We start from the raw sequence: 20,899 nt of genomic DNA, 5'->3' as shown, positions 1-20,899 counted from the left end.
CTCCTCCTCCTCCCCCCTCCTCCTCCTCCCCCCTCCTCCTCCTCCCCCCTCCTCCTCCTCCCCCCTCCTCCTCCTCCCCCCTCCCCCTGTTCTTGCCACATCACCTTTGAACATTTCACATCAACATTTCACAGCAGCTCGCACAAGAGAATTTGTACCATAACTGATGGATTAGTCAAATTATTTGATTTGATTTATTATTGTCACATGTATTAGTATACAGTGAAAAGTATTGTTTCTTGCACGCTCTACGGACAAAGCATACCGTTCATAGAGAAAGAAAAGAGAGAGTGCAGAATGTAGTGTTACAGCTATAGCTCGGGTGTAGAGAAAGATCAACATAATACAGGGTAGGTCCATTCAAAAGTCTGACAGCAGCAGGGAAGAAGCTGTTCTTGAGTCGGTTGGTACGTGACCTCAGACTTTTGTATCTTTTTCCCAAAGGAAGAAGTTGGAAGACAGAATGTCCGGGGTGTGTGGGGTCCTTGATTATGCTGGCTGCTTTGCCGAGGCAGCAGGAAGTGTAGACAGAGTCAATGGATGGGAGGCTGGTTTGCGTGATGGACTGGGTTACGTTCATGACACTTCGTAGTTTCTTGCGGTCTTGGGCAGAGCAGGAGCCCATACCAAGCTGTGATACAACCAGAAAGGATGCTTTCTATGGTGCATCTATAAAGATTGATGAGCGTCGTAGCGGACATGCCAAATTTCCCCCATCACCCTCCCAGCCCCAAAATTTCCGCATCTCTCTTTTTGACTTTATCTGAATGTCTCTTCCACCTTTTCCAACCTTGTTAAGCCCTCAAGATGTTTACATGAGGGTCACGGTCGAGAATTCGCTCTCTCGTGGGGCTGGTTCCGAGCAGAATCGGAGGAAGTAACAGTGGGGAGTCGGGGCGAAAGATTGTTTTGACAAGGGTTCAGCACCCACTGAGAACTTAATAGTCTGGAAAATAGTTGAAACATTTTAAAACATTCATTCATTATTCTTGGGTGGATGGTTTGAGATTTTTATTTTTCCCGGTGGGAGAAGGTGGAAGAGAGAATGTCCGGGGTGCGTGGGGCCCTTAATTATGCTGGCTGCTTTTCCGAGGCAGTGGGAAGTGTAGACAGAGTCAATGGATGGGAGGCTGGTTTGCGTGATGGACTGGGCTGCGTTCACGACCTTTCTTGCGGTCTTGGTCAGAGCAGGAGCCACACCAATCGACCATTTTTTTGTTGCTTTTTTTTATGATTGTCTGAACCACTTTGCATTGATTTAAGGTTGAAATCGGAACACTGCCCCTGCTAATCGATTCTCTTTTCTTTGGCCTCCAGACGTACATCTTCACGGATGGCGAGGATGAGGAGTTGACGATCAGGACAGGTGAGGAACGCTCTTCCTTGGTTGAAGACCAGTTGGTGTGGGGCAATGATGGACATTCTAGTGAGTGGGCCGCATAAGTGGCCCTCCTTTATCTCAGTGGGCCGAAAGACTGAAATCAGGCTTGTTCTGGAGTCCCCCACTATAGGGAACATTCTTTCTGAATCTACCCTGTCTAACCCTGTCAGAATTTTACAAGTTTCTATGAGATCCCCTCTCACTTTTCTAAACTCCAGTGAATATAACCCTAACTGACTTAGTCTCTCCTCATATGACAGTCCTGCCATTCCAGGAATCAGCCTGGTAAACCTTCGCTGTACTCCCTCTATAGCAAGGACATCCTTCCTCAGATAAGGACACCAAAACTGCACACAATACTCCAGGCGTGGCCTCACCAATGTCTCGTACAATTGCAGCAAAACATCCCTATTCCTGTACTCAAATCATTACAAAGGCCATGGTGGCACAGTGGTTAGCACTGCTGCCTCACAGTGTCAGGGACCCGGGTTTTATTCCCGGCCTTGGGTCACTGTCTGTGTGAAGTTTGCACGTTCTCCCCGTGTCTGTGTGGGTTTCCTCCGGGTGCTCCGGTTTCCTCCCACAGTCCAAAGGACGTGCGGGTTAGGTGGATTGGCCTTGCTAAATTGCCCCTTCATGTCAGGGGGACTAAAAGGGTAAATAAATGGGATTAGGGATATAGGGCCTGGCGAGAATTGTTAGTGCAGGTGAGATGGGCCGAATGGCCTCCTTCGGTAGTGTCAGATTCTCTGATTCTATACCATTTACCTTCTTTACTTTCTGCCATTGTTGTCACATGTATTGGGATACAGTGAAAAGTATTGTTTCTTGCGCACTATACAGATAAAGCATACCATTCATAGAGTATATAGGGGAGAAGGAAAGGAGAGAGCGTAGTGTTACAGTCATAGCTAGGGTGTAGAGAAAGATCAACTTAGTGAAAGGTAGGTCCATTCAAAAGTCTGACAGCAGCAGGGAAGAAACTGTTCTTGAGTCGGTCGGTACGTGTCCTCAGACTTTTGTATCTTTCTCCTGACGGAAGAAGGTGGAAGAGAGAAGGTCTTGGGTGCGTGGGGTCCTTAATGATGCTGGCTGCTTTGCCGAGGCAGTGGGAAGTGTAGACAGTGTCAATGGATGGGAGGCAGGTTTGCGTGATGGATTGGGCTACATTCACGACCTTTCGTAGTTCCTTGCGGTCATAGAAATCATAGAAACCCTACAGCACAGAAAGAGGCCATTTGGCCCATCGAATCAGCACCGACCACAATCCCACCCAGGCCCTATCCCCATATCCCTACATATTTTACCCACTAATCCCTCTAATCTACGCATCTCAGGACACTAAGGGGCAATTTTAGCCTGGCCAATCAACCTAACCCGCACAAGTTTGGACTGTGGGAGGAAACTGGAGCACCCGGAGGAAACCCACGCAGACACGAGGAGAATGTGCAAACTCCACACAGGCAGTGACCCAAGCCGGGAATCGAACCCAGGTCCCTGGAGCTGTGAAGCAGCAGTGCTAACCACTGTGCTACCGTGCCGCCCCAGTCTTGGGCAGAGCAGGAGCCATTCCAAGCTGTGATACAACCCGGAAAGAGTGCTTTCTATGGTGCATCTGTAAACATTTTTGAGTCGTGGCGGACATGCTGAATTTCCTTAGCCTTCTGATGACACCAAGGTCTCGCTGAGTATCCGCCTCTCTCAATTTACACCCATTCACACAATGGCTATTTAGAATCATAGAATCCCAACAATGCAGAAGGATGTCTTTTGGCCCATTGAGTCTGGCAGAATGACCTATGTCTTTCCTACATCTTATGGAGAGGCTGAATAAATTGGGTCAATTCTTGGTGGAGTTTGGAAGAATGGGAGATGATCTCACTGAAAGATATGTGATTGTAAAGGAGTTTGAAGAGCGGACAATGAGAGATGGTCGGAGAATCCAGAACAAGGGGGCACAGGATAGGAGGACAGAGATGGGGAGGAATTTCTTCTCTCAGAGGGTGGTGAATGTGTGGAATTCTTCCCCTCAGAGGGCTGCAGAGGCTGGGCCATTGAGTATGGTTCAAGGTTGAGATGGAGAGATTTTTAATCAGTAACGGAATCGAGGGTTATAGGGATAAGGCGGGAAAGTGGAGTTGAGGATTATCGGAATCTCGGCTCTGGGCTGTCCCGTCTCCGTCCTGTTGACCCTGTGAACCGTTCATCTCCCTCCTCGCAGGTCACCGCGTCATCAACACCAACTGCTCATCTGCGCACAGTCGCCAGGCCCTGTCCTGCAAGATGGCCGCCGAGTACGAGGTGTTCATCGCTTCCCGCCTGAGGTGAGTGCTTGGGGCCGCTGATGACGTCGATGGCGGGTTGGGGGTGTGTGTGTGTTGGATTGGGGGTGTGTGTATGTGTGGGTGTGTGTGTGTGTGTGTGAATGAGAGAGGGTCAACGTTGAAAACCGGAGTATCGCAATGGTCGGGTGGTATGGCACAGAGAGAAGCCATTCGGCCCCTTTTATCCCTTTCTCCCTCGCACTTGTTTAGCTTCCTCCCCTGCCCTCCCCCCCCTCCCCCCCCCCCCTCCCCCCGGCCCCAACGCCCCTACCCCCCTCCCTCCCCCCCCCCCCCCCCGCCCCCCCCCCCCCCCCCCCCCCCCCCACGTAAATGCATCTCTTCCTCATTCTTCATCAGGTATAGCATGGCAAGAGGCCATTCACTCCATCGAGTCTCTGCTAGCTCTTTGGAAGAGTTCCAATCAGTCTCGCTCCCTGTATCACTGCGGTTTCTTTTTCTCTCTCTCAGGCATTCCTCCAATCCCCTTTTGAAGGCAAATACGGGATCTGTATCCACCACCTTCACCCACCAGGAGCTCTTTCCCCCTCTTTCCCCTTGTTTACCCTCTCTGAACCCCTCACGATTGTGAATGCCTCTATCACATCTCCTCTTAGCTGCCTGTGCTCTAAAGAGAACAATGTCAGCTTCTCCAGTCAATCTACATTACTGTAATCCCTCAGCACACACCTCACCCCTGCTGGTGAGGCCTGGTCGTCCCCTTGGACCCCGCAGGTGAGGCCTAGTCGCATCCCCCAGGCCCTGCTGGTGAGTCCTGGTCCCTCCCCTGGGTCTCGCTGGTGAGACCTGGTCACCTCGCCCCCCCCAGGCCCTGCTGGTGAGGCCTGGGCCTACCCCCAGTGAATGCCTTCAATACCCCTCTCCAAAGCCTTTACATAGGGTGTAGGTGGGGATCTCAGTGAAACTTGCACAACACTGAAAGGCCTGGATAGAGTGGAGGCGGGGAAGATGTTTCCATTAGGAGAGACTAGGATCCAAGGTTACAGCTTCAGAGTAAAGGGATGACCCTTTAGAACCGAGATGAGGAGGAATTTCTTCAGCCGGAGGGTGATGAATCTGTGGAATTCATTGTCACAGAGGAGGCCGGGTCATTGAGTGTCTTTAAGACAGAGATAGGTAGGTTCTTGATTGGTAAGGGGGTCAAAGGTTACGGGGAAAAGGCGGGAGAATGAGGTTGAGAAACTTATCAGTCACGATCGAATGAGCAGACTCGATGGGCCGAATGGCCCAATTGTGCTCCAATCTTACGGTTTTATCTCGATGTAAATTGTCCGTTTCTAATCTCTGCCCTCCTTGCCGGTGACTGTCCAGGTGGTTTTGCCACGTCGATGATGATAATTACGTCAATGTCCGTGCCCTGTTGGCCTTGCTGTCGAGCTTCCCTCCCACGCGGGACGTCTACATTGGAAAGCCCAGCCTGGACCGACCCATCGAGGCGTCTGAAAAACTGCCCAACAATAAAACCGTGAGTGACTTCCAGAACACATTTCAGATAGATTAACGCTAACTTTACAATTATCATCATCAGGCTGGCAAAATTATACATCACAGCTGGAGGACATTCGGCCCAATATGCCTGTGCTGGCTCTATTTATTTATTAGTCTCACAAGATGCAGGGCTGATGATTCTGAGAGAACGCATATTTCGGTAAGAGATGAAAGCGGGGAAAATGTAGGAGAGGCTGTTTTTATTTTAGACTGCTAGCATCTATACCAAAATCCAGAGAGTCCCCGTATCCGGTACACATCTGGATCTGCGCTTCCTGGATACCCAGTCCGGTGTATACTGACGCACTCTTTCGCAATTGAAGTCCCAAAATGTGCAGGTTAGTTGGATTGGCCATGCTAAATTGCCCCTTAGTGTTCAAAGATGTGCAGGTTAGGTGGATTGGCCATGCTAAATTGCCCCTTAGTGTCCAAAGATGTGCAGGTTAGTTGGATTGGCCATGCTAAATTGCCCCTTAGTGTCCAAAGATGTGCAGGTTAGGGTGGATTGGCCATGCTAAATTGCCCCTTAGTGTCCAAAGATGTGCAGGTTAGTTGGACTGGCCATGTTAAGTCGCTGAGCAGAAACTGATAGCCAAGTTCCGCACACACAAGGACGGCCTCAACCGGGATATTGGGTTTATGTCACACTATTTGTAACTCCCACAGTTGCGTGGACCTGCAGAGTTTCACTGGCTGTCTTGTCTGGAGACAATACACATCTTTTTAGCCTGTCTTGATGCTCTCTCCACTCCCATTGTTTTGTTTCTTAAAGACTGGATTAGTTGTAAGTATTCGCATTCCAACCATTATTCATGTAAATTGAGTCTGTGTCTTTATAAGTTCTGTTTGTGAACAGAATTCCCACTCACCTGAAGAAGGGGCTCAGAGCCTCGAAAGCTTGTGTGGCTTTTGCTACCAAATAAACCTGTTGGACTTTAACCTGGTGTTGTTAAACTTCTTACCATGTTAAATTGCCCCTTAGTGTCCAAAGATGTGCGGGTTAGGTGGGGGTAGGGGGGGTTGGCCTGGGTAAGATGCTCTGTCAGACAGTCGGTGCAGACTCAATGGGCTGAATGGCCTCTTCTGCAGTGTAGCGATTCTTTGATTCTATTCTATGATTCCACAGCCGGGAATCGAACCCAGCTCCCTGGCGCTGTGAGACCGCAGTGCCAACCCACTGCGCCACCATGTGCACTTGGTGCCAATTGTCTTCCCCGTTCTAGTCAGCTGGTTGTAGATTTGGGGTGTTTTGTTTCTGCGGGAGAGGGCCAGAGATGAGTGGTGAGGGAACATGCCGTGGGTCACCTGGGATGGTCATTGGGTGGAAGTGGGTCACCGAGGGCGGGGGAAAGAAAAGTTTGGAAAATGAGGTGGAAATGATTCCCTTGTCGCTAATCCGGGGCCATTGTGGAGGATTGTAATTTCCCCTAACCATGCAGAACAGCTCAAATTCTCCTGTACCGTATTTTGCCGGATCTTTCTGGTGGTTAGCACTGCTGCCTCACAGCACCAGGGACCCGGGTACGATTCCCGGCTCGGGTCACTGTCTGTGCGGAGTCTGCACATTTTCCCCGTGTCTGCGTGGGTTTCCTCCGGGTGCTCCAGTTTCCTCCCACAGTCCGAAAGATGTGCTAGTTAGGTGCATTGGCCGTGCTAAATTCTTCCTCAGTGTTACCCGAACAGCTGCAGGAGTGTGGCGACGAGGGGATTTTCACAGTAACTTCATTGCGGTGTTAATGTAAGCCGACTTTTGACACTAATCATAGAATCTGTACAGTACAGAAGGAGGCCATTTGGCCCATCGAGTCTGCACCGACCACCATCCCACCCAGGCCCTATCCCCATAACCCCACATTTACCCCAATAATCCCTCTAACCTATGCATCCCGGGACACTGAAGGGCAATTTAGCATGGCCAATCCACCGAACCTGCATGTCGTTGGAGTGTGGGAGGAAACCGGAGCACCCGGAAGAAACCCACGCAGGCACGGGGAGAATGTGCAAACTCCACACAGACAGTGACCCAAGCCAGGAATCAAACCCAGGTCCCTGGAGCTGTGAGGCGGCAGCGCTAACCACTGTGCCGCCCATTTAAAGTTCAGTAGATAAAAGCTTTAAACTTAAACTCAGGGAATTTGGAATTCCCTCGGGATTGCTGTTAGTAATGATGCAGAGGGAAACCTGAACCTCAAGCTCCATCTACTGCACGATTGTGTCCCTGCAGCCAGCGTGAGGCTGTCCACAAGCACAGAAAGGGAAGAAAGAGACCACTTGGCCCATCGCCTCTGGGCCGGAGAGAAGGGCCACCCAGCCTAACCCCTCTTCCCAGCATTTGGCCCTTCAGGTTAGGGCGCTTGAGGTGCAGATCCGTCTAAAATAAGCCAAATACTGCGGACGCTGGAATCTGAAACACGAACAGAGATTGAAAAACAGGAACTGATACTGGGAAAACCCAGCTTGCCTGTCAGGAGAGAAACAGAGTTGATGTTTTGAGTCCATAGACTCTTTGTCAGAACTGAAGGGAGGGAGAATATAGAAACTGCAACAAAAAGTAGCAGCTTTAAGAACATTAGAGTCAGAGAGGTTTACAGCATGGAAACAGGCCCTTCGGCCCAACTTGTCCATGCTGCCCAGTTTTTAACCACTAAGCTATTCCCAATTGCCCGCGTTTGGCCCATATCCCTCTATACCCATCTTATCCAAGTAACTGTCTAAATGCTTTTTAAAAGACAAAATTGTACCCGCCTCTACTACTATCTTTGCCAACTTGTTCCAGACGCTCACCATCCTCTGTGTGAAAAATTTGCCCCTCTGGACACTTTTGTATCTCTCCCCTCTCACCTTAAACCTATGCCCTCTAGTTTTAGACTCCCCTGCCTTTGGGAAAAGATATTGACTATCTAGCTGATCAGTGCCCCTCATTATTTTATAGACCTCTATAAGATCACCCCTCAGCCTCCTGCGCTCCAGAGAAAAAAGTCCCAGTCTATCCAGCCTCTCCTTATAACTCAAATCATCAAGTCCCGGTAGCATCCCAGTAAATCTTTTCTGCACTCTTTCAAGTTTAATAATATCCTTTCTATAATAGGGTGACAAGAATTGCACACAGTATTCCAAGTGTGGCCTTACCAATGTCTTGTACAACTTCAACAAGACTTCCCAACTCCTGTATTCAATGTTCTGACCGATGAAACCAAGCATGCTGAATGCCTTCTTCACCACTCTGTCCACCTGCGACTCCACTTTCAAGGAGCTATGAACATGTACCCCTAGATCTCTTTGTTCTGTAACTCTCCCCAACGCCCTACCATTAACTGAGTAAGTCCTGCCCTGATTCAATTTACCAAAATGCATCATAGAAATCCTACAGTGCAGAAGGAGGCCATTCGGCTCATCGGGTCTGCACCAACAACTATCCCACCTAGGCCTTATCCCCGTAACTCCACATATTTACCCTGCTAATCCCCCTAACCTACATATCCTGGACACTAAGGGGTAATTTAGCACGGCCAATCCACCTAACCAGCACATCTTTGGACAGTGGGAGGAAACCGGAGCGCCCGGAGGAAACCCACGCAGACACGGGGAGAACGTGCAAATTTCACACAGGCAGTGACCCAAGCTGGGAATCGAACCCAGGTCCCTGGTGCTGTGAGGCAGCAGTGCTAACCACTGTGCCACCATCTGCCATCACATAGAGAGATAGCTGGGTGGGTGTGGGGGGCCAGGAGCTTGGGGGGGGGATCTTTCAATGGAGAGAGCAGAGGCAGGAACCCGCGGATTTAAAAGGCAAATTTGGGTTTTGACCTCTCTCCTCCATCTTAACCCCACCCCCTTTTCTAACATTAATATCCCATACATGTACTGCCACAATGCAACCGCCTCCCCACCCCCCCCCCCACCCCCCAAGCTCCTGGCCCCCCACACCCACCCAGCTATCTCTCTATGGGATGGCAGCACGGTGGCACAGTGGTTGGCACTGCTGCCTCACAGCGCCAGGGACCTGGGTTCGATTCCCGGCTTGGGTCACTGTGTGGAATCTGCAGGATCTTTTCGGGTCTGTGTGGTGTTCCCTAATACCCTAATCAATAAACTAAAAAAACTAAAAGAATTTAGGCAATTGAGAATTCTGTGGGGGTTTAGGGGGAGGGTAGAGTTTTTTTTCCATTCTTTCATGGGACATGGGCGTCGCTGGCTGGCCAGCATTTATTGCCCATCCCTAGTTGCCCAAGGACAGTTGAGTCAACCACATTGCTGTGGCTCTGGAGTCACATGTAGGCCAGACTAGGTAAGGATGGCAGATTTCCTTCCCTGAAGGGACATCAGTGAACCAGATGGATTTTTACCTCAATCAACAATGGTTTCATAGTCATCAGTAGATTAATAGTTACAGATATATTTTATTGAATTCAAATTTCACCATCTGCCGTGGCGGGATTCGAACCTGGGTCTCCTAGAACATGAGCTGAGTTTCTGGATTAATAGTCTAGCGATAATACCACTAGGCTATCACCTCCCTTGTTGTGAATGGAGGCAAGGTGAGACTTGAAATATTAGCATACAGAGGGATCTGGGTGTGCAGATCCAGAGTTCCCTGAAGGTGGCAACGCAGGTGGACAAGGTGGTCAAGAGGCATATGACATGCTGGCCTTCAACGATTGGGGCGTTGAGTATAGAAATTGGAAAATCATGACTTGGGTTAGGCTGCATTTGGAGTATTGTGTCCAACTCTGTTCATCACACTACCAGAAAGATTGGAGAGGGTGCCAAAGAGATTTACCAGGATGTTGCCTGGTTTGGAGGATATGGACTATGAAAAAAGGTTGAACAAACTTGGAGGTGAGGCCCAAATCCGATCAAATTGTGCGTGATTTTATTGAATAACAGGGTCGACTCTTTGATGACTGTGGGCAGTTTTGGTCCCATTATTGAAGGAAAGATCTTATTTGATTGGAGGCAGTTCAGAGAAGGTTCACTAGGATGATCCCCGGTAGGGAGGGATTGTCTTCTGAGGAAAGGTTAAACAGTCTGGGACTCGACTCACTGGGATTTAGAAGAATGAGAGGTGATCTCATTGAAACATCTGGAATTCTCAAGGGGCTTGACAGGGTAAACACTGAGAGGATGTTTCCCCTCATGGGAGAGTCTCAGACCAGAGGACATAGTCTCAGAATAAAGGGGTGCCAATTTAAGACTGAGATATAGATTTTAGAGACATATAAGATGGGGGCTAGACAGAGTAGAGGCAGAGAGATTCTTTCCACTTAGAAAGGAAACAAGAACTAGAGGACATAGCCTCAAAATAAGGGGGAGTCAGTTTAGAACAGAGTTGAGGAGGAACTTCTTCTCTCAGAGGGTAGTGAATCTCTGGAATTCTCTGCCCATTGAAGCAGTGGAGGCTACCTCGTTAAATATGTTTAAGTCACAGGTAGATAGATTTCTGATCAATAAGGGAATTAAGGGTTATGGGGAGCAGGCGGGTAAGTGGAACTAAACCACTATCAGATCAGCCATGATCTTATTGAATGGCGGGGCAGGCTCGAGGGACTAGATGGCCTCCTCCTGCTCCTATTTCTTAAGTTCTTATGAGATGAGGGGGAATTTCCTGTCTCAGAGAGTCTTTGGAATTCCTTGCTGTGGTGAACCATCGTTGGTTCCCACCAGGTAGTACTGAGCCAGGGTCTGGCCAGTACTATGAGTCTGTAGAAATGTTGCTGTTGGGGTTAGGGTTGGGTTGTTCTACTTGTTACTGTTGGGGTTAGGGTTGGGCTGTTACCCCTGTATTATGGTTATTATGGTACATCCCAGTCGGGCTCCGCCTCCTGGGAGAGGTATAAAGGTCACTGCTCTGTCTGGGACCCCTCAGTCTGGGATCGTGTACTGTATATGGTAGCTTCATTGTAATAGTCAATAAAAGCCTTTATTTCCTTGAGCATCTCTAGCCTCGTGAGTTATATCGCGCATCACTTGCTCCAGAGAGCTGTGTGGGGTTAGAGTCCTTATGTACATTTAAGGCTGAGATAGATAGATTTTTGATCAGTAAGGGAATCAAGGGTTACAGGGAAAGGGCAGGAAATGTGGGATCAGCCATGATCCTATTGAATGGAGTAACAGGCTCAAGGGGCCGAATGGCCGACTCCTGTTCCTATTTCTTATGGCCTTGCTACCCTTTCAGATGATGAATTGCAGACCCTCTGGATGAAAAGATCTTTCCTCATCTCCCCTTCTGATCTTTCTAACAATCAACTTAAATGTACCCCCCCCCCCCATTTCCCCCCCCCCCCACCACTGAATCACTGACCCCTCTACTAATGTAAATAGCCCTTTCCCCATCCACTCTCTCCAGTCCCCGCGCAATTCTGTACATCAAATCTCCCCTCGGCCTCCCCGTGTTCCAAAGGAGAACAGCTCCAGCCTCGATCATCTCTCCCATTATGAGGAGAGGTTGGGACCATTCTCCTCGGAGAGAAGAAGGCTAAGAGGAGATTTGATTGAGATGCTCAAAATCATGAGGGGGACTGGACAGAGTAGAGAGGGAGAGACCGTTCCTGCTCGTAAAAGGATCGAAAACGAGGGGGACACAGATTGAAAATGATTTGCAAAAGAAGCAAATGCGATGTGAGGGAAAACTTTTTCACCCAGTGAGTGGGATGGGGTCTGGAATGCGCTGCCTGGAAATGTGATGGAGGCAGGTTCAACCGGGGCATTCGAGAGGGCATTAGATGATGAATAGAAACAATGCGCGGGGGGGGCATGGGGAAAAGGCAGGGGATTGGGCACTAATTCATAGTGCTCGTTTGGGGAACTGGTACAGACACGATGGACCCAATGGCCTCCTCCTGCACCCTAACAATTATGTGATACCCTCCTCACAGTTCGCTTTCCCAGTCCTAGGTGGCAACATCCTTATAAATTTCCTTTTTATGAATGCAAGACTCTTTTTCTTCACTCTTCGACTCACAGTGGAATGTCAGGTGGCGATGGCTAATAATTTGACTGTCATTTTTCCAGAGATCTGTCTTCTTTTGGTTTGCGACCGGTGGAGCCGGGTTTTGTATTAACCGAGGGCTGGCGCTGAAGATGGCACCTTGGGCAAGGTAGGTGGGCAGTCGGGGTGGGGGGGGACGGTGTGACTGGACTGGAATGTTTGTGACCCACTTCTCCTGCTCATAGACCCAAAACATCGCACAATTCAAGATATGTAGAGGGACAGGTAGTATTGAGGAAGCAGGGGGGCTGCAGAAGGACTTGGGCAGGTTAGAAGAGTGGGCAAAGAAGTGGCAGATGGAATACAATGTGGAAAAGTGTGAGGTTATGCACTTTGGAAGGAGGGATGGAGGCAGAGACTATTTTCTAAATGGGGAAATGCTTAGGGAATCAGAAACACAAAGGGACTTGGGAGTCATTGTTCAAGACTCTCAAGGTTAACGTGCAGGTTCAGTCGGCAGTTAGGAAGGCAAAAGCAATGTTAGCATTCATGTCAAGAGGGCTAGAATACAAGAGCAGGATGTACTTCTGAGGCTGTATAAGGCTCTGGTCAGACCCCATTTGGAGTATTGCTGGCAGTTTTGGGCCCCATATCTAAGGAAGGATGTGCTGGCATTGGAAAGGGTCCAGAGGAGGATCCCTGGAATGAAGAGCTTGTCATATGAGGAACGGTTGAGGATTCTGGGTCTGTACTCGTTGGAGTTTAGAAGGCTGAGGGGGGAATCTTATTGAAATTTACAGGAAACTGCAAGGCCTGGATAGAGTGGATGTGGAGAGAATGTTTCCACTAGCAGGAAAAACTAGAACCAGAGGGCACAACCTCAGGCTAAAGGGACGATCCTTTAAAACAGAGATGAGGAGGAATTTCTTCAGCCAAAGAGTTGTGAATCTGTGGAACTCTTGGCTCTGCAGGCCAGGTCACTGAGTGTCTTTAAGACAGAGATAGATAGGTTCTTGATTAATAAGGGGATCAGGGGTTATGGGAAAAGGCAGGAGGATGGGGATGAGAAAAATATCAGCCATGATTGAATGGCGGAGCAGACTCGATGGGTTGAGTGGCCTAATTCTGCTCCTATGTCTTATGGTCTAATTCTAGTTTCTGTCGTTTTTATGACTCTGACTGATAACCGTGTCACATACCACTGCAAAGTGTCGTGAACGAAAGCCCAATCCATCGCGCAAACCAGCCTCTGACTCTGTCTACACTTCCCGCTGCCTCGGAAACGCAGCCAGCATAATCAAGGACCCCGCGCACCCAGGACATTCTCTCTTCCACCTTCTTCCATCGGGAAAAAGATACGAAAGTCTGAGGTCACGTACCAACCGACTCGAGAACTGCTATAGCATTGAATAAGAGCATTGGAGTTAAAGTATTTGATTGAGAGTCACCATTGTCTAATTCTTGAGATGGTGGTGTGGTGTTAACATCATTGAGCTAGTAATCCCGAGGCCCAGGCCAATGCCTGGGGGCGGGGCGGGGGGGGGGGCTGGTGGGGGGGGTGGGTGGGGAGGTGGTTGGAAAGAGTTCAAATCCCACCCCGCCAGCTGGTGGAATTTAAATTCGCTTAAAATCTGAAATCGATTGTTGGAAAAACCTATCTGGTTCACGAGGGAATAATAGAATCATACAGCACAGAAGAGGCCCTTTGGCCCATCGAGCCTGCACTGACACGTGAGAAACATCTGAACTTCCACCTAATCCCACCTACTAGCACAGCCCATTGCCTTGAATGTTATGACTTGCCAAATATTCATCTGCCATCCTTACCCGGTCTGGCCTACATGTGATTACAGCAATGTGCTTAGTTCTCGATTGCCCTCTGAAATGGCCGAGTGAACCACTCAGTTCAAGGGCAATTAGGGATGGACAACAAATGTTGGGTGTCAGACAGCAATGCCCACATCCATGAATGAAAAAAAGGCGGCCATTTTGTTTGTCCACTCAATCCCACTCCCTGCTCTTTGCCCGTAACCCGGCAACTTAATTCCCTTTTAAATTCCGATCCAATATCTTTTTGGAAATTACAATTGGATTTGTTTCCAGGGCCCCTTCAGGGAGGATGTTCAAGAAGGCAGCTCACCACCACCTTCTGAAGTCTACTCAGGATGGGTAATAAATGCTGGCCTAGCCAGCGACGCCCACATCCCATGATAGAATTTAAATAAAAAATCAGTCTGTCGTGAATGGTAGGACCTTGGGGAGTATCGTGGAGCAGAGGGACCTTGGAGTTCAGGTGCACGGTTCTCTAAAGGTGGAGTCACAGGTAATAGGGCAGTGAAGAAGGCCTTTGGCATGCTGGCCTTCATCAGTCAGGGCATTGAATATAGAAGTCAGGAAGTTATGTTGCATTTGTACAATTGGTGAGGCCACAACTGGAGTATTGTGTTCAGTTTTGGTCGCCTTGCTATAGGCAAGATGTTATTAAACTGGAGAGAGCACAGAAGTGTTTTACAAGGATGTTGCCAGGACTCGAGGGACTGAGTTATGGGGAGAGATTGGACAGGCTAGTACTTTTTGCTTTGGAGCGTCGGAGACTGAGGGGTGATCTTACAGAGATGTACAAGATCATGAAAGGCATAGATAGGGTGAATGCACTCGGTCTTTTTCCCAGGGTTGGGGAATTGAGAACTAGAGGGCATAGGTTTAAGTTAAGAAGGGAAAGAATTATTGGGAACCTGAGGAGCAACATTTTTAAAAAGAGGGTGGTACGTATGTGGAATGAGTTGCCGGAGGAAGTGACTGAGTCAGGGACATTCACAACATTTAGAAGGCATTTGGACAGATCCTTGGATAGGAAGGATTTAGAGGGATATGGGACAAATGCAGGCAAATGGGGTTAGCTTAGATGGTCAGCATGAACCAAAGAATCATAGAAACCCTACATTACAGAAAGAGGCCATTTGGCCCATCGAGTCTGCACCGACCACAATCCCACCGAGGCCCTACCCCCATATCCCTACATATTTTACCCACTAATCCCGCTAATCTCAGGACATTAAGGGGCAATTTAGCATGGCCAATCAACCTAACCCGCACATCTTTGGACTGTGGGAGGAAACCGGAGCACCCGGAGGAAACCCATGAGGAGAATGTGCAAACTCCACACAGACAGTGATGGGCAGCACGGTAGCACAGTGGTTAGCACTGCTGCTTCACAGCTTCAGGGTCCCGGGTTCGATTCCCGGCTCGGGTCACTGTCTGTGTGGAGTTTGCACATTCTCCTCGTGTCTGCGTGGGTTTCCTCCGGGTGCTCCGGTTTCCTCCCACAGTCCAAAGATGTGCGAGTTAGGTTGATTGGCCAGGTTAAAAAAAAAATTGCCCCTTAGAGTCCTGTGATGTGTAGGTTAGAGGGATTAGCGGGTAAATATGTGGGGGTAGAGCCTGGGTGGGATTGTGGTTGGTGCAGACTCGATGGGCCGAATGGCCTCCTTCTGCACTGTAGGGTTTCTATGATTCTATGATTCTAATGACCCAAGCCGGGAATCGAACCCAGATCCCTGGAGCTGTGAAGCAGCAGTGCTAACCACTGTGCCACCCTGCCAGTTTGGGCTGAAGGGCCTGTCTCTGTGCCGTACATTCTATGATTCGCTTTCCAACTGACTGTTTGAAGGTGGTTTCCCATGAGAATGGGCTTGCCAGTCAACCAATGGCTGGATTGTGGGGGCGGGGCCACCGGAGGCAAAAGGTCATATTGTGAAACCTCTAGAGTTCACCCAATCAGGCTTGGTAGTGTATTTTGAAAATTGCCATTGTGACGTTTGGCCTCTTGAGGTTACCATACGCACATGTACCAGCAGAGGGAGTCTGCTCGGAAGAGATAATAAAGGCCAGAACTCTACCACCTCACCTGACAGCGGAATCGGCGCAGGTGAGAGTCTGACAACGGAAATCTCTGTTGACCTGAGGCGGGAATTTCCAGTCTCGCCGGAGCAAGGCTGTAAAATCCTGCCCACAGGGCCCATGTTTAACAGTTCATGCTGTTATTCTAAATGCCTCTGGCTGGATACAGAAGCCATTGGGGACAAAGAGAGGGACAGATAGAAAAGGAATAAAGGCTCCGAGATGGGCCTCTTGCACGCCCTGATTAAGGATGTAAATTTGCATTATGCGGTTGGCGTGATTATGTTGGAATAAAAAAAGTATCATTTATTTTTTCTACTAGCGATGGGCATTTTACGCACACTGCAGAGAGAATCCGTCTCCCTGACGACTGCACCATTGGCTACATCATCGAATCCCTCCTCGGTGTGAAGCTGGTTCCAAGTCCTCTCTTCCACTCCCACCTCGAGAATTTACAGCTGGTCTCCAAATCCCAGGTTCAAAGCCAGGTACGTCCTGCCATTGTTTTCCCGCGCGGTGTCGCACCGGCAGCTGACGGTGTCCGCGTCACATGCACGGGTCGACAAGCAAAACATCCATTTGGTCTCCATCTTTACTTACGGATTCCGTATACGGCGATGCAGTGTTGCTATGGGAACAGTTCCCAAAGAGACCCAGATTGATCCCAGTACGGAGCATTGCTTTAAGTTAAAAGTTTATTTATTAGTATCGCCAATAGGCTTACATTAACACTGCAATGAAGCTACTGTGAAATTCCCCTAGCGGCACGGTAGCACAGTGGTTAGCACTGCTGCTTCACAGCTCCAGGGACCTGGGTTCGATTCCCGGCTTAGGTCACTGCCTGTGCGGAGTTTGCACATTCTCCCCGTGTCTGCGTGGGTTTCCTCCGGGTGCTCCAGTTTCCTCCCACATTCCAAAGATGTGCGGATTAGGTTGATTGGCCATGATGAAATTGCCCCTTAGTGCCCTGAGATGTGTAGATTAGAGGGATTAGTGGGTAAAATATGTAGGGATATGGGGGTAGGGCCTGGGTGGGATTGTGGTCGGTGCAGACTCGATGGACCGAATGGCCTCTTTCTGTACTGTAGGGTTTCTATGATTTCTAGTCACCACTCTCCGGCGCCTGTTCGGGGACACTGAGGGAGAATTTAGCATGGAACGTATGGTGCACAACAAGCCATTCTGCCCAACTGTTCTGTGCTGGTATTTATGCCCCACACCTCCCATCCATCGTCATGAATCCTATCCAATGGGAGGCATGGTGGCACAGTGGTTAGCACTGCTGTCTCACAGGTTCGATTCCGGCCTCGGGTCACTGTCTGTGTGGAGTCTGCACGTTCTCCCTGTGTCTGCGTGGGTTTCCTCCGGGTGCTCCGGTTTCCTCCCACAGTCCAAAGATGTGTAGGTTAGATAGATTGGCCGTGCTAAATTGCCCCTTAGTGTCCAAAGATGTGTGGGTTAGGGTGGATTGGCTATGCTAAATTGCCCCTTAGTGTCCAAAGATGTGTGGGTTAGGGTGGATTGGCTATGCTAAATTGCCCCTTAGTGTCCAAAGATGTGCAGGTTAGGTGGATTGGCCATGCTAAATTGTCCCATAGTGTCCAAAGATGTGTAGGTTAGGTGGATTAGCAGGGTAAATAAGTGGGATTATGGGGAAAAGCCTGGGTATGAGTCGGTACAGACTCAATGGACCGAATGGCTGCCTCCTGACCTGTGCAATGTAGCTGAGGCCATTTAGGAGGTGTCCATGTGGACAGATCTTCAGGGCTGATCACCTGGAAACTTTGGGGTGGGACCTGATTTAGACATCGAGAATGTGAGAGACCGATTCGATCTGGAGACTCAGTGAGGTTGGGGCCGTTCGGTGGTGAGAGGTGGGCCGGGGGCAGGCGGTGTGGGTACAGAGAGCGGGCGGGGGCCGGAGTTGTTAGACCCAGCCGAGCGTTGACAGTGCGAGTCAATGGTTATTGATTCTGGGTCAAGCCATTGCGATTCCTCCCAGAGCAAAGGAATGATAAAATGAGATAAAAGTCTAAAAGCTAACCTTAACCATTTATTTCCAGGTCACTTTAAGCTACGGAACATTTGAGAACAAGCAAAATATCATCGAGATTAAAGGAGCATTTTCAGTTGATGAGGACCCTTCCAGGCAAGTGCGTTCCAGCCCAGTGTGAATTATAGATATTTGACTGGTTATGATCAAATCTGAGATCCCGGCTATTCCAAATGTTTACATTTTGGCAATGGCCTAGTGGTATTATCACTGGACTATTAATCCAGAAACTCAGCTAACGTTCTGGGGACCCGGGTTCGAATCCCACCACAGCAGATGGTGGAATTTGAATTCAATAAAAAATATTTGCAATGATGACCACAAAACCATTGTCGATTGTCGGAAAAAACCCATCTCGTTCACTAATGTCCCTTTAGAGAAGGAAATCTGCCGTCCTTACCCGGTCTGGCCTGGCCTACATGTGACTCCAGAGCCACAGCAATGTGGTTGACTCTCAACTGCCCTTGGGTAACTAGGGATGGGCAATCAATGCTGGCCCAGCCAACGACGCCCATGTCCCATGAATGAATAACAAAAATAGCCTTCTGAATCTCAATTTCTAGTTGGAGGCACGGACCCCAATAATACAGCAGCAAAAAAGTCATTGAGTCCTGGGGGTTGTGGGGGGGAGATGGGGGTTAGGGAGGAGGGGGAGAAAATGAGATTAAACCTAAAAAGATCATAACCCTTCGTAAGTAACTAATTTTCGAAAATATCTTCTGCAGGTTCAAGTCCGTTCATTGCCTACTTTACCCAGAAACACCTTGGTGTCCTTAGAAGAGAACGCCTGACCTCTGTCATGGTCAGGGTTTAAGGTTGAAGGTCGTCTGAAGGTGGGAGGTCACGCACTGGCAACTTTGCACTTTCTGAAAGCACTTTGGAGCACTTCCATTTTAGAGAAAAAAGGGCATTTAAATTGAAACGAAAACGCCAAGGAGAGAAGAGAAACGAAGACCGAACAGTTGACCTGACTGAGCTGGACAATCATTGCTTGAACTGTGGTAAGAAAATGGCCGCCCTTGGCTCTCCAAATGAGTGGCCATCAGCAACGAGCAAATGAGCGTTGATGGTATGTAAGAAGCACACTGGACCCTTGACTGGGAACTATTTTTGAAAGAGAAGTTATTTTCAAAGTATATATTTTCTTATTTTTCTTCCACCACCCCAGTCCCTCACCCCGCTTGCACGAGCAAGCCGAATGATGTGCCCCTACGCACCCAGGCGCCTTTTCCAGAATCTAGAAGTCGGCTCAGGTTGTTGACGAGGGAGCTTGTCTGATGGATTGTCATGGCTTCAAAGCAGCAATGCCGCACCCTGCAGTAAAGAGCTTACCGATTGGCTGCTTCCCAACCGCAAGGTTGAACACGTCCGTCAGCGGCTTGGAAAATAATATTTTTAATTTAAAAGAAAAATAAAAGAGTTATAGTTTTCAACATCTTGGTGTTCTCTCTCCGTTTTTTAAAAAACATTCACATTTGCATTCTTAGTCGACTGGCTTGACATCACTTGTTGTTTCTTGGCCTGTCCTGGGTTGAAGCCTTTCCTGAAGGCCGAATCCCCCCTCAGATTGCACTGGTGATCCCATGGGATTATTTGGAAGGGAGCAGAGGATTTTCCCTCCTCCCACCCCCAGGGTCCCATACAGGAAACATCACCACCCAAGGTCACAATCTGAACATACAGGTTTTTCAGTGTGGGGTGGGAGCCACAGAATCTTGGCCAGTGAAGAAGGAAGCCATTCGGCCCATTGTGTTTGCACCAACTCTCCGAAGAGCATCTTACCCAGGCCCTCCCCCTCTGCCCTATTCCCGTGACATTTGCCATGGCTAATCCACCCCTAACCTGCACATCTTTAGACACTAAGGAGCAATTTAGCATGGCCAATCCACCTAACCTGCACATCTTTGGACCCTAAGGGGCAATTTACCATGGCCAATTCACCTAACCTACACATCTCTGAACATTAAAGGGGCAATTTAGCATGGCCAATGCACTAACCTGCACATCTTTAGATACTAAGGGGTAATTTAGCATAGCCAATCCACCTAACCTGCACATCTTTGGACACTAAGGGGCAATTTAGCATGGCCAATCCACCTAACCTACACACATTTAGACACTAAGGGGTAATTTAGCATGGCCAATCCACCTCACCTGCGCATCTTTGGACACTAAGGAGCAATGTGACAATAATAAATAAGCTTAAACTTACAAAAAATAGGAAACATTCTCTGCCAGATTTTAAATTGCCTCCACAGAAGAGCAGTGGATCATTGCCTGTCACGGAATATTGCCGGTTTTAATCATTTTGTTCCCTCGGCCATTCCTACTTTTATGTTTTATTAATTTGGTTCTAATATAAACTCATATTGCGGATCAATAATGAATGGAAATTTGACACCAAACGCGTACAAAGCTGGGACTGGGAAATGAATTGAGCTCTTTCCTTTCCCTGGGAGATAGCTGTGTTTTCCAAAACACTTTACAACCCTATTGTTTTTTTCATATAAAGAAAGCCACTTTCCCCTCGCGCGCATTATCTCAGAGTTCAACAGGAGGACTCGAGTTTCCCTCCAGTCCTGACTTGGAAATACATCGGCCGTTGCTTCATTGTCACTGGGTCAACAGTCTGGAACTCCCTCCCTAACTGCACTGTGGGTGTACCTACAAATGTATGAGTTAGATGCCACTCAGCTCCTCCAGCCTACCCCACCATTCAATAAGGTCGTGGCTGATCTGATTCCTGTCTACTCTTTCCCCCCCCCCCCCGCCAACCCCCACCCATCCACCTCCCATAATCCTTCACC

The 20,899-nt window shown here is 48.8% G+C and overlaps 1 protein-coding gene across 4 annotated transcripts in view; it reads left to right on the top strand.

Moving 5' to 3' along the window:
• Window positions 1-19,529, top strand: part of LOC144509082 (beta-1,3-N-acetylglucosaminyltransferase lunatic fringe-like) — a 54,889-nt gene extending 35,360 nt beyond the window's left edge. For 2 of the 4 annotated variants that reach the window (XM_078237416.1, XM_078237417.1), the window contains exons 2-8: window positions 1,318-1,366; window positions 3,603-3,705; window positions 5,035-5,188; window positions 12,223-12,308; window positions 16,362-16,527; window positions 18,103-18,188; window positions 18,818-19,529. In XM_078237416.1, coding sequence (XP_078093542.1) covers window positions 1,318-1,366; window positions 3,603-3,705; window positions 5,035-5,188; window positions 12,223-12,308; window positions 16,362-16,527; window positions 18,103-18,188; window positions 18,818-18,869 — 696 coding nt within the window. In that variant the 3' untranslated portion in view covers window positions 18,870-19,529. Of the gene's footprint in view, window positions 1-1,317; window positions 1,367-3,602; window positions 3,706-5,034; window positions 5,189-12,222; window positions 12,309-16,361; window positions 16,528-18,102; window positions 18,193-18,817 lie in introns of all 4 variants that reach the window. The other 2 variants (XR_013500393.1, XM_078237415.1) reach the window with 2 other exon arrangements.
• The last annotated feature ends 1,370 nt before the right edge of the window (window positions 19,530-20,899 follow it).

Source organism: Mustelus asterias, chromosome 21 (assembly GCF_964213995.1).
Source record: "Mustelus asterias chromosome 21, sMusAst1.hap1.1, whole genome shotgun sequence".
Classification (NCBI taxonomy): Eukaryota; Metazoa; Chordata; class Chondrichthyes; order Carcharhiniformes; family Triakidae; genus Mustelus; species Mustelus asterias.
Note: the sequence above shows the minus strand (reverse complement) of the source record. Positions and strands in the feature narration are given on the sequence as shown.